The sequence below is a fragment of the Xiphophorus hellerii genome, chromosome 12, assembly GCF_003331165.1.
Source record: "Xiphophorus hellerii strain 12219 chromosome 12, Xiphophorus_hellerii-4.1, whole genome shotgun sequence".
Classification (NCBI taxonomy): domain Eukaryota; kingdom Metazoa; phylum Chordata; class Actinopteri; order Cyprinodontiformes; family Poeciliidae; genus Xiphophorus; species Xiphophorus hellerii.
In genome coordinates, this window is record NC_045683.1 from 33,835,670 (window position 1) to 33,853,097 (window position 17,428).

Below are 17,428 nucleotides of genomic sequence, written 5' to 3' on the forward strand. Positions count from 1 at the left end.
GTCATTGGAGGACAGCAGGGGTGGCTGGTAACCTAGGGAGATTTCAAATGGAGAAAAACCAGTTGCAGCATAATTGTGACAGTTATGAGCATACTCAACCCAGGGAAGGAACCGACTCCAGTCGGAGGGATTTGTGGAGGTGAAGCATCAGAGTGTAGATTCTAATTCTCTCGTTCTGTTTAGCCATTTGATCATGGGTGGTATCCGGAGGTTAAGGTGACTTTGGCGTTCAGAGCTAAACAGAAGTGTTTCCAAACCTGAGAAATGAATTGTGGTCCACGGTCTGACAAGACCTCCTGTGGAGTTCCATGCAGTCGGAATACGTGTTTGATGAGTAATTAGGCAGTTTGGAAGGCTGTAGGGAGTTTTCTGAGGGGAATTAAATGATATAATTTGGAAAAACTGTCGATGATGGTGAAAATGATGATCATACCTTTAGATGGGGGTAAACGGGTGACGAAGTTGATGGAGATATGGGACCAAGGGCGTTTGGGTATTGGTAATGGTTGTCGAAGACTGGACGGAGGCTGATGAGATGACTTGTTTCTGGAGCAAACTGGACAGGCTAGAACATACTCTTTTACATCTTTATGGACTGAAGGCCACCAAAACCTGCGATTAATGAGTGCAATGGTGCGACTGGTACTTGGTTGTCCGAAGAATTTAGATGAGTGGATCCAATGGATGAAACGAGCACGGAAAGAGGTGGGTACATAGATCTTGCTAGTGGGACATGAGTCAGGAGCGGGTTTGGATTGTTGAGCTTTTTGGATTAGGTCCTCAATCTCCCAGGTCACAGCGGTGACAGTATAGCTGGGAGGTAGAATGGTTGGATCTTCTCTGAATCATCAGGTGAATGGAGTCAGGACAGGGCATCAGGTTTAATATTTGTGGATCCTGGGCGATAAGAAATGGAAAGGTTGAATTTGGAGAAAAACGAAGACCAACGAGATTGACAGGGGTTTAATCTTTTGGCGTATTGGAGATAGGAGAGGTTCTCAGAGCAGCAGGGGATGTTCTGCACCCTCCAACAAATGCTGCCACTCCTCCAAGGCAAGCTTTATGGCTAGCAGTTCTCGATCGCCCGCATCATAGTTGCGTTCAGAAGGAGACAATCTGTGGGAAAAAAAGGCACAAGGATGGGTTTTATTATCTAGGTGAGAGATTTGTGAAAGTATAGCTCCTACTCCGGTATCTGATGTGTCTACTTCTACAATGAACTGTTTGTCTGGATCTGGTTGAATGAGTACTGGCAAAAAGTGACTTGAGCTGTTTGAAAGCTGTATCGGCTTTAGAAGTCCAAACGAAAGTTGTCTTGATTGAGGTTAGGGCGGTTAAAGGTAATGCTGTTTGGTTGTAATTATGAATAAAGCGGCAGTAGAAGTTAGCAAATCCAAGAAACCTTTGTAGTTGTTTTAGTGTTTCAGGAATGGACCAATCCAGAACAGCTTTGATTTTTTTCCTCCATTGGTCTTATCTGTCCGCCCTGAAGAATGAATCCAAGGAATGACACTGAAGATTGATGGAAATCACATTTCTCAGCTTTGACATACAGCTTGTTTTCCATGAGGCATTGTAGGATGAGACGGACATGTTTTGTGTGTTCAGCAAGGGACTTGGAATAGATCAAAATATCATCGAGGTAGACAAACACAAAAACATTCAGAAAATCTCTCAATACATCATGTACAAGGGCTTGAAAACATGCTGGAATGTTAGATAAACTGAAAGGCATTACTAAATACTCGAAATGACCAATGGGTGTTTTGAAGGCTGTTTTCCACTTGTCCCCCTGGCGGATTTGGAGAAGATGATATGCATTTCTGAGATCAAACTTTGTAAAAATAGTGGCTCCATGAACTGGTTCGAAGGCTGAGGAGAGCAGTGGCAGAGGTTACTTTTTTTTTTACAGTTATTTGATTCAAACCTCTCTAGTCAATGCACGGCCTAGGAGATCCGTCCTTCCCTAAGAAGAAGAACCCAGCACCCAGGGGAGAGGAGGAGAGACGAATTATGCCGGCAGCCAGGGAGTCTTTGAGATATTTACAAACAGAGACAGGAGGTCATCCTTTTTTGTCTCTCTTCCGGGGTGAGATGCGTGTGGCCTATTTGCATAGGTTCAGGGTCCTTTTGATTCTGTGGAGAGGAAACAAAGTGAATAGGCGAGGAGACAGAAAACGTTCTGACAGGTGGGTTTCTTCGGTTTCTTTCCTTTGTTCTTGAAAGGATTCTGTTATCTAGTCGAATGGTCTGATTAATTAATTCTTCCAATGTGTCAGGTTCATTTAGTGTGGCCAATTCATCCTTTATTGAGTCATTTAGGGCATGAAAATAAGTGCTATTTAAAGCAGCGGCATTCCAGCTAGAGACAGCGGCTTTAATCCTGAAATCTATAGTGAAGTCTGCTACAATTCTCTGTCCCTGTTTAATTGTCCATAACTCGTGAGAGTTGGACGTGTTATCAGGGTCTTGGCGATTACTCAATTCTTGTAAAGTGGAATCATGGGACTGGATTAAGGAATGTTGAACAAAGTTCTCCTGATAGTATCTGCGGGGTTAGACTGTAGGCCTGAGTGTTCTGTCATGATGAGTCCAAGTTTCTTTACAAACATACAGAACACCACCAGGAGAACAGATGATCAGATAAATAAAGTTTATTTTAACAATGATGAAAAATAAGATTGTGTAGTTCTCGTCCTTGTGGATGGCAACCAGGGTTGTCTGTACTCTGAAGAGCAGTGAGAAAGAGATAGTGAGTTTGAGGTTATCGAAAAGTGGAACTCCAAGAAGAATTAGATTGATCTTACTTGAAACAAAGATTAACTTTCGCCAGGGGGCTGAAACGAAGATGAACTTCCGCCAGGGGGGTAATACAGTGGTTTCTCTTTGTAGGTGTCCTTGACACCTTTGACTGGGAGACAATACTCTGCATTGTCTTTCTAATGCAGAGTATTACAAAAGACACTGGTCTTGACCGACCACACACTGGTGTGTCAAGACCAGTGTGAGGTCTTGCCGGAGTGAGTTCTTTGGGGGTAGGTGTAGAGGCTGCGGTGGATGGCGGACAGGTAAGTTCAGGTGCAGAGGTATGAGGAGCAAACCGACTGCCAGCTGAGAATCTAGGAACGATTTATGGTTAATCTGCAGAGGCGAAGAAGGGACTCGGGCAACCAGTGGGTAACAATCCACAGTCTCAACAGGGGAGAAATCCAGAAAGCCAGGAACTTGGGCTTCACAGGGGTATTTCCAAGGCGTCACAAGAAAACACCTGAGAGAGAAGCAACACGAATATGTTACTAGAAGAAACTTCAGAGAAAAACACAGAGAGCAAGCTCGTAGGGGCGCAGAGTACCATTACTGGCAAACATTCAGGTGTCGAAGTGCTGGCAGCCTGCTCCTCATATACTCCTGGATGATTAGGTGATGAATCAGGGCCCTCCAAGGTGTTGTAGCCTCTAGGCACCATCTAGTGGATGAAGAGGGAAGCAGCAGGCAACAGAAAATTCCCAACAAAGAGCCAAACCCCGGTTCCCAACAGCTTTTCATTAATATGGAAAATACTCCTACATCAGTAGTCAATTGTGTCAGAAGCACATGGACTGAGCTGGTTTCGTCAGAGGGAGCTAAGACTTTTCTTAATAAAATGACTTCTCGTATTTTAAGATGTTCTTTTGATAAGATTGCATCTTTATTCTGCTAATATGACTGCATTCTCATAATTAAAAATACTTGTAACCTGGCCATAATACTCCATTATACAACCCACAAGAGGAATGACTGAAATAAAGCCACTTTGTGAAAGTATTTTCTGTATTTTTTTTATTAGAAAAGAAATTGAGGATGACTAAATTTAAGTCTGCTATGAATAAACTGTTCAGTCATATCACCCAGCATTAGGATGACTGCAGTGTGGCTATTAAAGTCTGCAGGTAGATTTTTGCGTATCTGGTCCTCCGGTTTCCAGATCCCAATTTAACTGAATACTGTAAATAAAAAGTTGGTCCATGTGATGATGATCCAGCTGATTGTGGACTGATGGACCGTACCGGACAGCAGGTCCACGTGCTTGAATCCAAGGGAAAGGTAATTTAACAACATGAAGATCTCAGGGGGCTGATGGAGTGGATGATAGTTCCTCTCTGTCCTGGGTGAACATCATAGAGCTACTCAATCTATGGCTCAGAAATGACTTAGTTTTATGATGCAAACCTGAAAGATATAAAAATACCAATAAGTGATCAGATTTACTTACTTGTGTAAGTAAATTAAAAACAAATAAGCCCTAAAACTCTTTTTGAGCGTTTTAATTGAAAATAAATTGACAATACCTCAGGAAATTAAATGCTTAAGTGAAACTGTTCCTATAAGGGAAACTGCAAAAAATATTTCAGAAGTGTAACAACACTGAAGTTACTGAGAGTAAACTGACATATTTAGTATTTAGAAAATGCATGTTAAAATCTGAATATTCTTTTGAAAGTATGTAGCTGAAATCAATTTAAACTGCTAGCAGACACAGTACAGGGTGCGCTCATTATCAGTACTAAAATGAATACAAAAAATTTAACATAAAAGAGGTATTATTAGTTCGAATAAAATCAAAGAAACCGACTTGCAGATACAGTATATAGTTAACCAAATACACCTGGCCCTTAGGTTCTGATCCTCTCTAGGTGGAGGAATTGCTCTGTTCAGTAATTCCTACAAGCCTGTCCTGCTTCAGCTTCAGCTTCCCCATTCTAGTATGACTCTGCTGGTCATACTAGAATGGGGAATTGTTAACACCAATTTAACTTCATAACATAACACAGCAAAAGGCATATTACATATAATTCGAAATAAAATTAAATACAAGATATACACACATCAATTAACAGTAAAAAAAGACATAAATTATGTGAATATCCTACTTCGGCCTGTGATCTACCAGATTGGCTTTTCATGTTGCATCTGGAAGAAAATATATATTTAAGAGTTACATTGCCTCCCTCATCCACAGCACTGATTATGTTCTTGGTAAATAAATAATCTGTACAGTCACTTGACATGTGGTGCAGATTAATGTAGACCTAATGACACACTGGTGCAGCGGTCAGGTGTGTTTTCCCACTATTGCTTCAATGCTAGCTAATACACACACACACACACACACACACATTACATAACAGTTTTTAACACATATTCCTCCAGATACATTTGATATTTTTGCAACGCTTATTGCAACTCGACAAAGGTGCGCTGGTTAACGAATTCAACATAAAGACAAGCAAATATTACTCAAGCCTGGTTTACAGACTTTACCATTATGCCAACATTAGCTAGCATGATATGCTAATGGGGACCGTGGCAGACAAGATATGCGATTGTTGTCAAAATTGTGAAGATTTCTTCTTTAAAAAAAAGGGTGGACACTTTAGTAGCTGTTAAATGGTGTAATTTTGTGAAGATTACTTACCATTCACATTCTGTGTCCCATCACCGAACCGAAGCAGAAAGCTCTGCAGTTCAGGACAGAGTTCTGAGATCACAGGCAATCAGTCATTCGCTTTAGTCAGCAATATGGACACATATAACATCGTTCGTCTTTAGGCCAGAGGTGGGGACTCGAGTCACATGACTTGGACTCGAGTCAGACTCGAGTCGTTAAAATCACGACTTGAGACTTGACTTGAAAAAATGCTCAAAGACTCGGACTTGACTTTGACTTTCATGCCATTGACTTGGGACTTGACTCGACTTGAAGCTGTTTACTTGAAAAGACTTGATATTTTTTACTCAAAGTCTTAAAATTTAAAACACATTATTTATAAAGTGGCGTCATTAATTAATGTCACTCATTCCGTATCAATATGCGCAGACAGTCACTATGTTTTTCCTCTCTCCTTATGTATGTATGTGTACGTAGCTGCAGCACAACCAATCAAATTAACAGGATTTGGACGTTTAAAAAAACGCGGCAAAGCTACAGAGCTCAGGGAACGAAATACGAAATAACCGCTCGAATATGCTTCCGCGAGTAATTTCTTTTGGCTATGTAGGTTATGAACTTTCGACTAAAAAACGAACTGCAACTTGTAAAACATGCAAGAAGAGAATATCGGATGGAGATGCCACGACGTCCAACTTTGTCCGGCATTTGAAGCTTCACAAAGATCGGTAGGTGGCACTTTTCTTTTGCTGTAAGATAGTTGACTTTAGCTAACTTCGTGTTAGCATGTGTACTCCGGGTTAAATTGGTGATGATTTACCATAAATCCGGTCCTTCAAATGCCTCCACAAATAATGTGCACCGTGTTAGCTCAGGAAGCCGGTGGATAGTGAGCGGGGCTCCGGAACAGAAAGCAGATTCTGGACCTGAACACAGGGAACAGAGTCTCTCTGTCCCATCATGATGATGAGCCGGGTCTAGTATCATCTAAGGATGGTTGGTGTATTTGAAGACATCTACGTTGGGAAATTATATTGACAATATATTGTTTACTGCAGTCAGTGCATTAAGTCAACTGTTTTTGACTTAATGCACTGACCGGCGTGAGTGTCACATGTCGCACAGAACCCATTTCCAAGTAGTATAGCTTTGCTGGGAAAAAAAAAAAGACCAAATACAGTGACTGTCCCAAATAAATTTTGTGTTTAGAATATCTGTCCCATATTTACGGAGGACTGAAACTAACATACTTAGAAATAAAAGCAGAAAAATAAATGCACCAGACCTTCCTGAGTTTACTTGTGATAACTTCATTTATACTTATTTCATTTTATGAAAACTATGATTGTTGTAGAGTTGATGTTTATTTATGAATAGAAGGAGTAAACTGAAGTCAAATGTAATTCATGAAAGGCTGTAATTTATTGTCTGACATCTGTTTACTTCTGACAGATTTGAAGAATACCAGATGAATAAGAGGATCACAAATGAACCTCAAATACATATTTTAAAAAGAACAAATGGTCTAATATTTGAATTTTATGTATAATTGCAAATTATTAAAAAAAAATAAATAAAAATGACTCGAAATGACTTGAAATTAAAAGCTCCTGACTTGAGACTTGACTCGACTTTTGCCTGTCTTTACTTGAGACTTGACTCGGACTTGAGGACAGAGACTTGAGACTTACTTGAGACTTGCAACACAGTGACTTGGTCACACCTCTGCTTTAGGCCCCACCCAGGATGTTCATGTGAGATTCGCAATCAAAACTTGTTGAGTTCAGCCAGAAAGAGGGAGCCTCAAACAAAACTTTGACAATCACAACAAAAAACTTAGGCCCTGTTTACATGACAATGATCCAACGAAAGTGGAATTTTTGTTTCGTTTCTGTTAACACATTTACATGAAGACATTCTAATTACAATCTTTGTTTACACAGTAACGATACACATCGGAAAGGTGTAATGCTCTCGCCATGCCACCAGTTGGTGCTAGGTTCTTTGAAACTAAGTGCGCATGTGTTTAAAAAAAAGTTCTACTTGAAAGCACGTCGGTTCGCATTTCCCCTCAGGTACCATTCCCCCAGACACTGGGGGAAAACACGCACTATGTACACAGTTGGAAAAAAGTGGGATAACTTCGCTGAAACACATTGTTTGAGATTTCATGCTGTCCGTAGTTCTCTAGATAAGAGAGAGCGCTGAACAAGCACGTGGCACCTGGGCGGTGCGAACGGTGAAGAGACACTCGGGGAACCGAATCTGATGGGGAAATATGAATTGTAGTAACACCAGCATTGTCAGTAGTTTCTTCTTCTTCTTCTGTGGATTGTAAGAAGCAGCTATGTTTTGCGTTAGACTATGCATGAGCTAGGGATTCCCTGACAGAAAAGATCCTTTTATTTTGTTTACAAGACAACGGACACCTGTACATTTCGGAACCATTGCACTCTGTAACTCGTTTTCAAACTGTGCCATTGTCAGAGAAAACATTCGGTGGTTTCATTAGGCTGTCAACTAAAAAATTCTGACATCCGCAAATAAAAGTTTGTTCTGCAAATAACTTTTTCACTTCAAACAAAAATGAGTGATTTTAATAAAAAAGCTTTTTAAACACATTTTTTTGTTGTTTTTAAAAATGTCTGGAGCACCTGACTGTTAAATATCATGCACATACCTTTATGATGCTCTGGCAAGTTGACAGGGGTAGTCCAACCAGACTGGTTCCATTGATTGACATGATCTGATCCCCTATGTTGACTCTACCAGACCTCTCAGCTGGTCCAGCATGCATCATATTAGCAATGATAACAGTGGGTAGAATGGAGCCCCATCCACTCTCCACAATGACCACACCCAGAATCTCACCTTTAGCTTTTTCTATACACACCTGAGATAAAAGAGAGTAACCCAAAGGGAGATAGCATAAAATTAGCACACATAAAAGACAACACACTGAAATACTCTGGAATCAGAATCCTAATTCTGATTCTGACCTCTGGTTGTGTTCAGCTGGTTAAGTTCAAGCTCTTCCTGAAATGTCTTACCGAATGTTTAGGGTGCCTAACTAAGGGAGATTGCTGTCAATCTCCCCTAACAAAGGGGAAATTGGCAGTGGGAAAAGACAAAAGATCGAAACAGGCCCACTTTATGTATTTTTTATTATTCTTCAGTCAACTTGAAAACTGCATCCTGAAGGATGAATATTTGAAGCCAGTAAGATAATACCAACAGTATGTCAAATTAATTATTTTTCTTCTATACATAGTAGTTCTGACAAAGAAAAATAGAATCCAAAACATCATTGAATAAATCATTGAAAACTTACATCTTTGCAGTTTTCAGACCTGGAGAAGTGAACAAGATCCTCATTATACATGTCCTGAGTGCTCATCAGGTCACTGTATTCTGTCTGACTAAGGTCCTCAGGATTGATTCCATTTGCCCTTAGGAATTCCTGGTATGCCACACTGAAAGCCTGGCCAATGGACTGGGCAATCAACTGGGCCTGGGAAAATTAAAACTTAGAAATAAATAATTCAAGAGTAACCCAAAAGGAGATAACATAAAATTAGCTAAAATGCCATGATAATCGACAGAACTCACATCTTCAGATTCAAACACATGGCAAATCATCTTGTGCTGGTGCTTACTGTCCTGACTTGGGTCTGAAACCTCCACTTTCTCCTGAGAGTCACAGTGAGGCAACCTTCTCCTGGCCATCAGAACCACAATGTTGCCAATATCAGCAATGTAGGAGATGGTTCTCAAAGCATTGTCTATCATAGTTTCCTTAAAAACAACAAAACATTTTAACCAAAGAAGAAACCAAAAAAACAAACAAAAAAAACATTTTGTGGTTCTCAAAACAGAGATTGTGACCGCAAAGTGGAATGTTTTGACATGGTCTCCAGAAAACAAATTAAATGTAACAATTATAAATTAAAACAAGAAGAGCATTTTTTTAATCAGGTATTTTACAAGAAAAGGCAAGATTAGTCAACCAGTTGATTTCTCTTTTGGTTTACATTAAGCCTGTTTTCATTTGGCTGCTGCAAGGTCTTTGGATTTATCCATTCCTGGTATTAACTTTCATCCTGACATCCTTGATCATTCACACCTGGAGGGATCAGACTTCAGTTAGCCTCATGGTGCAAAGAAACACTGAGACACTCCATGTGCTGATGGTGTCATCCACAATTTACTGATGTTTTTGTAAAATCACTAATGTGATATGTCATTTGCACTGCATTATTTTTCTTAACACTGTTGTGGCTGTATTTAACTGTATTTGAATGTAGCTCAACAGATAGTGAGAATAAAAATATTTGACTGCACAGAACTCGACTAAAGACTTTATCCTCCACTGACTTTACAGTTCCCTGGCATCTGCAGGTGTTTTATACACCCCCAGCCCTAGCAGTGTGTAATGGTGAATAATAGCATCAAACAAGGCTATATAGCTCATTTTCTTATGTGATTGATAGGATATTTAATTATAGTTTGGGTAACATAAACCCCCAAAAAGGTCCAAATAAGCTCATTCCAGTTCCTCAATTCACTGATCGATAAAATAAAAAAAGAGCAGCGCTACCCAACCTTTCTTCTTCTTCTTTTCTATTATGGCGAATTGCAAGCAACTTTAAGGTACATACCGCCACCTACTATACACGAGTGTGTAGCAACATTACATCTATCAAATTCTATTTTTTTATTTTGTATTCTGAAGATAGATAAATAATGCTTTCCTTAATCTATAAATATCCATTATGTTTCCTTCATTTCCCAATATTCCTTTAAGACTCCATTCTTGACCTGACCTTCCAACCATTCTTTTCAATTTCTCCCTTTCGGGTTCATATGTCCTAGGGTTCATCAATACATGTTCTACATTTTCTTTCTCTCCACATCTTTGTTATGACCTACTCTTAATCTAATCATTATTATTTCTTCCCTGCTGTTTCTCTCATTAATATTTTTAATTAATACTGACTTTTGTACTTCATATAATCTTCTTCCTTTCTAATTTTCATTCCACCTTTTTTGCCATTTTTCCATTTCTTTACTCTTAAGTGATTTCCCTTCCCCTTTCCCAAAAGGAATTGTAATCGTTATTGCCCCCTCTAAAGCCCCTTTATTTATCTGCCTTTTCATTGCCTTTTACACCTTCATGTGCTGGCACCCAACAGAACCAAATATCAATGCCACCCCTATATAATCTAAATAGACTGTGCTGAATTTCTAATACTAAATCTTTCCTATTATTTCCTTCTCCCTGAATACTTTCTAAAACTGCTTTGGAATCTGTGCACACCACCACCCTGTCTGGTGGAACCTCCTCCACCCACTGTAAGCTTAATATAACTGCCACCATTTCTGCTGTGAAAACAGATAGTTGATCTGATATTCTTTTAGAAATATATTTTTAAAACTCTGGTATATTTATTCCTATTCCCACACATCCTTTTAGATTCTTAGAATCATCTGAATCTATTTTAAGGTAATTATAATATGAGTTTTGTCAGGATCTGTGTTTTTCTGTGTTTATTTAGAGTTTTCTGTGTCCTTAGTCTCTTCGTTGTCCTGTCCTCCCCTTGATTGTTCCCAGGTGTGTCTCGTCTCTGTGATTACCCTCCCGTGTATTTAACTCCACCTGTGTTCCTTGTTCCTCGTCGGGTCCTCGTCAATGTCTAGTCTATCCGTTGTCAGTGTGTGTACTACCTGTTGCTGGGTTTATTTATAATTAAAAATCATCATTTTCATCTGACCTGGGTCCGCTGCGTCTGCCTCACCACCAACACCACACCGCTTCATGACAGAAGGACCCGACCATACCGAACGGTGAGGCTGCTAAAAAAATGGACCCAGCTGGAGTGAGGTTCCCTCCAAAAAGGCAGAGCGGAGGGAGGCAGAGATCAAGCAGGGAGGAGACGGAGCTAGCTGAAGCCCTCGCCGACCTGCAGCGGGAGCTATTCCGGGGGACAAGGCTGGTGTTGGCACCCCCCGGATACGGCCCCCGTCGATACCTCCGTCCGGGAAGCCAGCGACCTGAGCCGCCGGCAGACCCGGCCCCTCGTCGCTTTCCGGAGCCGCCACCTCCGCTGTCTGCCCGGAGACAGCGACGTGAGCCGCCGGCAGACCCGGCCCCTCGTCGCTTTCCGGAGCCGCCACCTCCACGGTCAGCCCGGAGACAGCGACGTGAGCCGCCGGTGGACCCGGCCCCTCGTCGCCTTCCGGAGCTGTCACCCCCGCAGCCGGTTCCAAGGCTTCGCTGCGGCTCGCCCCCGCGGCCGGTTCCAAGGCTTCGCTGCGGCTCGCCCCCGCGGCCGGTTCCAAGGCTTCGCTGCGGCTCGCCTCCGCGGCCGGTTCCAAGGCTTCGCTGCGGCGGCCGGTTCCAAGGCTTCGCTGCGGCTCGCCTCCGCGGCCGGCTCCAAGGCTTCGCTGCGGCTCGCCTACGCGGCCGGTTCCAAGGCTTCGCTCCGGCGCACCCGAGGCCGAGTCAGCCGGCGTTCCAGCCGGCGCACCCGAGGCCGAATCAGCCGGCGTTCCAGCCGGCGCACCCGAGGCCGAATCAGCCGGCGTTCCAGCCGGCGCACCTGAGACTCCCTGTGTTCCTACCGAGACTCCCTGTGTTCCTACCGAGACTCCCTGTGTTCCTTCCGAGACCCCGACCTTCTGCGTTCCTCCTGAGACCCCGACCTCCTGCGTTCCTCCTGAGACCCTGACCTCCTGCGTTCCTCCTGAGACCCTGACCTCCTGCGTTCCTCCTGAGACCCTGACCTCCAGCGTTCCTCCTGAGACCCTGACCTCCAGCGTTCCACCCGAGACCGAGACTCCCTGCGTTCCACCCGAGACCGAGACTCCCTGCGTTCCACCCGAGACCGAGACTCCCTGCGTTCCACCCGAGACCGAGACCCCCTGCGTTCCACCCGAGACCGAGACCCCCTGCGTTCCACCCGAGACCGAGACTCCCTGCGTTCCACCCGAGACCGAGACCCCCAGCGTTCCGACCGAGACCCCCTGTGCTCCACCAGAGACCCTGCCTCGGGGGGCTCGTCGTCGCCGTCTGTGGGCGGCCCCCGGGACTCATCGCCACCTCCAGCGCCGCGGACGGCCGCCGGACGGCCTCCGTGGTTCCCGCCTCCAGCGCCGCGGACGGCCGCCGGACCGCCTCCGTGGTTCCCGCCTCCAGCGCCGCGGACGGCCGCCGGACCGCCTCCGTGGTTCCCGCCTCCAGCGCGTCTGCCTCACCACCAACACCACACCGCTTCATGACAAGTTTCTTAAATATATATCAGTCTTTATCCCTATTTCATTTAAATTTCACTCATTTTTCATTTTAAGAAGTCTCATATCTACATTTACCTCAGGAAATAGCCATGGAGGAATACCCTATATTTTCTATCCTCCAATCTATACATTTTAATCAATTTGCTTACAATCCATCCAAATCCATTACTCTGGAACTTTGAATATTCCCAACAGTTATGTAAAATTGTTGAAGTTACATTTTCCTCCTTACTACTTTTAATTTTCATCCAATATACTAGAGTTAATTTTATTCTTCTCATTTCCAGTGGAGTTTCTCCAGTCTCTATTAAAAGAGCATTGATAGGTGATGTCTTTACTTCTCCTGTACATATACGTAAAGCCATACTCTGTAATCTATCTATCTTTTGTAGTGTTGTAGCTGTTGCTCCATATATAAAACTGCCATAATCTATTATTGATCTCATAAGAGCCCTATATGTTTAATAATGACTGTCTATCTGCACCCCAGTTATTTCCAGCCACAGCCTTTATTAGATTTATAACTTTCTTACATTTAGTTTCCAAGTTATCTATATGTGTTTTCCATGTATAAGAATTATCCAACCATAGTCCTAGAAATTTAAATTCTGTTGCCCTTTCCAATGGCTGTCCATATAATGTTATTGTTCCTACATCAATATTTCTCTTATTTGTAATAACCATAAAACAAGACTTGCTTGCTGATCATTTAAAACCCCATTCATAAGACCATTTTTCTACTTTACTAATTGCTTTCTTAATATTTCCTACCACATGTTTTATATTCTTTCCTCTCATCCATACGGCCCCATCATCTGCATATAGTGCAGATTTTATACATTTATCAGTATCAGAAAAAATATCATTAATCATGATATTGTTTCCCAACCCTGGCCCTCAAGGCTCACTGCATGTTTTAGGTGTTTCCTTGATTCAGTCCAGCTGATTTCAATTGATGGACGATTAACAGGTGTGTGCCGAACTTCAGTCAGTTGAATCAGGTGCATTAAAGCAGGGAAACACCCAAAATGTGTGCCTTGGGAAACACTTCTTTAGACTATCCTCTTAGAAAGCGTAGGACTATTTTAAAATTGTCTGAGACTTACAGTCACAAAACGTTTATTGTAAACTCAAAGATATCCAGGTTTAATTCTGCCACTTAAGTGCAGGGTCTGAGAATAACACTCCAGAAAATATTTTGAGGTATGAATTCACTCACTGCAGGGACACAATATAATCACCCAGGATGAACATTAGTGTGTATCCTGGACACTATATAAACAGGGTCAGTGTAGTCCCTTCCTAGTCTATTCCTCTTGGTTATTCCATTAAGAAATTCCTTCCTCCCTGACTGCAAGGGCATTCTAGTAAATATCAGGGTTATATTTACAAAAAGTGGTTCAAGGAGCATGAGATAACACAGTCAAGACATTAATTCCATCTTTAGGATGCACTGGAGAAGAATTTGTGCAGCAGCCTGACTCTACCATCATACATGATCTTGGTGAAAAATAATACAAGTTTGGACAGAAATAAATGCCAATTAAAGCTAAAGACAGTTCAGCAAGTATCAAAATGTGCAACAGACAGTGTATAAGACTGTTAAAACAGTGAGGATGGCACATTGCGTTGTTCGTCCGTCTGAATGTTTACCTGGGAGTCGGCATTGAGCACCTTGATTCTCTGAGTGGAGATAAAGAGATCCACCTCTGTGATGGGCTGAGGTTCAGCCTGAGGTCAGAAACAAACAAGTAGTGATTTCTACAACACAGTGACATTCATTCATAACTTCTGAGAAAAAGAAAAGCTCTTGCTGAATTTAATGCATCAGTTTAACTGTTTAACTGTTAACCTGCTGCCTAAGCAGCAGGTTTATGATACATTGTAAACTTGAATAGTATTTAAACAACAAATCAAAATGTCAATTTTATCAGGTACTTGTGATTATAATTTGTATTGACTAAAACTGAAAACAGAAGATCGGGTGCTTAGTTTGGAGTCGGTTATTTAAAACTATTAGATGGGAGTAACAAACAGCAGCTGATATAAGATATTGGAAATCAATGTCCCATTTGAAAATACCCATAATATTTTCTGTTGCTTTTTTATTTATAAATGTGCTCCTTTAAATAAATATAGCTCAACACCAACATGTTCTCATTTCCTTTGTGATGACTGAACTTTGTTTTGCTCATTACAAAGTAACTAAAGTAAAATTGTGAAGAGGTATCTGTTACTTCTAATATTAGTAACTTTACTTGTATTCAAGTGCAATTTTTTAAAATCAAAATAACTTGGGCAAATTAGTTATTGTTTTCTGCATTTTATCAGGTTTTGATTTAACTTGTATTAAAAATTCACCGTCTCACTGTGTTTTCACAGTTTTTATTTTAAGGTCAGTTAATGATAAGCAATTTATTGTTTACGGAGCCCTCTAACGGACATGAGGAGAAATTTTCTTTTGCGTTGCCTCGCAAAACTATTGCGTTCCCTCGCAATATGCTTACTGCAATATTTGGTGGTCTATTTTGTATACAGTCACAAATGTCAATTTAGAATTTCAAATATATACACATTTAAAGAGCCTCAGTGTTTATTATTAACTCTTTGGTGCAAAAAACTGATTGAAAATGAAAGCCTTATGTTATAGCAGAAAGTACAATGGCCACCTTAAGAAAGGCTTACAGTATTATAATTTGTGCAGTATATTATGGCGAAAGAACACAAAAGTTTTGCGAGGTAACACAAAAGAAAATAAATTCCCCATTCCCCACTCAAAGTCATTTTATGTGGCCCTCTCCCCCCCAGCACCGTTTTATAGCCCCATTGATTGACTTAAAATAGGTTTTGAGCACGAATTGACTACAAACTACATCTCCCATAATGCCTTCCGATTCTTACCAGCCAACATTACGGTTTCTCGCCACTAGAGTGCAGCAGAGTCACCTCAAGCTGATTATTAATTTTCCCAGCGAATAAAACTGAAACATCGACAAGCTAACAAGCTAAAGAGCGAAGTTGAAGTTCCGTGATGTTTCAATCGAGGACTTTTACCGTCTCCTGCCCCCTGATTTGATGCCACAGCTTCGACTCCATGCAGCTCGTGTTTTGTTCATGTTTGGAAGCACCTATCTGTGCGAACGGATGTTTTCAATAATGAATTTAAACAAGACCAAGCACAGATCGCGCATTACTGACGAAAACCTACACACCGTTTTGCGGATTGCCACAGAATAGAACTAAAACCAGACATGGACGAACTGACCAGGGGAAAACGGTGCCAGACATCCGGTCAGAAAACATTGGTAAGCACGAACAAACTAAATTTAAATAGAATGAATGTAAAACCAAAACTCAGTATACTGGAATATGCATATAGTTTATTGATTTTGCTTGTGTTTTGTTTTGTGTTTATTACAATGAGGATGTGTGAGTTGGTGACAGGGTGAAGAGGATCAGCTTTGTGTTCAAGGACAGGCAACTTCACCTAATTGTTTTGCTCTTATGTGAAATACATGTTCGTTGTGTAATGAAAACGAAAAAGTTTTGTGAATGAAGTTGAGAGTTAATATCAAAACTTGTTTTTATTCTTTGTCTGCTTATCTTTAAAGCAGACAAAGATTAATTTTCCCAGCGAATAAAACTGAAACATCGACAAGCTAACGAGCTAAAGAGCGAAGTTTAGCTGAGCAGTTTAAAAATACTGAGCATATTTTTAATAATTTTACATCCATGCAAACTCAAATGTAATATTTCAAACTTGAATACATAAAATCAGTTATTTAACAATATGAGGTGTTGTTTAATTTATATTTAACATTGTATTTTCATACATTTATGCTAGGTCTAGTTTTCCAGACCTATCACTCTGCAACTTTAGACGCGTTCTTTCTCTAACACACCTGGATCATTGACTCATTCATAGGCCTCTACAGAACTGAGTTGCTGCTAATGAGGGAAGTCAACTTTTTGTCTGGGGTATGTTTTAGCAGAGACGCATCTAAAAGTTGCAGTCTGGAGGACTGCACTTGGGCATTCCTGATTTATACCGTCAATGTGGCCCATTGAGGGTGGCCAATATGCTGAAGTGGCCCTTGGTGAAATTGAGTTTGACACCCTAGAGCAGGGGTGTCAAACTCCAGTCCTCAAGGGCCGGTATCCTGCAACTTTTAGATGTGCCTCTGCTGCACCACACCTGAATAGAATAATTAGGTCATTAGCAAGGCTCTGGAGAACTGATCTACACAAGGAGGAGGTAATTAAGCCATTTCATTCCAGAGTTTTGTACCTGTGGTACATCTAAAAACTGCAGGACAGCGGCCCTTGAGGACTGGAGTTTGACACCTGTGCCCTAGAGGGTTCCGTAATTGTTCGTCCTGTCCCAGTGCACGCCGCACTTTTTTGATGCCTGTAGACAACCTGCGTAAAATGTCCCAGTCCATAAATCAAACGCACCAGTCGGATCAGTAAGAATGAGAAGGACCTCACTGCAGCAAACAGAAAGGGGCGGGGACGGACCACTGGCAGGCTTATACTTTATGAAGATATATCACAGATTTCAAAAGAAAATAAAAACAGGAGATCGTGAATAATATAGAAAATAGCGCCTCCTTCACTTCTGGAGTGCAATGGCTCAATTTCCAAATAAGGTATGAGACTGACCGCGGTCCGTCCCGCCCCTTTCTGTTTGCTGTAGCGAAGTGAACT

The 17,428-nt window shown here is 41.5% G+C and overlaps 1 protein-coding gene across 12 annotated transcripts in view; it reads right to left on the minus strand.

Annotated features, from left to right (window-relative positions):
* The window catches only part of LOC116729467 (amyloid-beta A4 precursor protein-binding family A member 1), a 55,960-nt gene that overhangs the window by 14,231 nt on the left and 24,301 nt on the right, over positions 1 to 17,428 (minus strand). For 6 of the 12 annotated variants that reach the window (XM_032578051.1, XM_032578046.1, XM_032578047.1 and 3 more), the window contains 4 exons: positions 14,375 to 14,452; positions 9,038 to 9,223; positions 8,760 to 8,939; positions 8,109 to 8,321 (listed from right to left, as the gene is read on the minus strand). In XM_032578051.1, coding sequence (XP_032433942.1) covers positions 8,109 to 8,321; positions 8,760 to 8,939; positions 9,038 to 9,223; positions 14,375 to 14,452 — 657 coding nt within the window. Of the gene's footprint in view, positions 1 to 2,636; positions 3,269 to 3,792; positions 4,951 to 8,108; positions 8,322 to 8,759; positions 8,940 to 9,037; positions 9,224 to 14,374; positions 14,453 to 17,428 lie in introns of those variants that run through there. The other 6 variants (XR_004341162.1, XR_004341161.1, XM_032578055.1 and 3 more) reach the window with 6 other exon arrangements.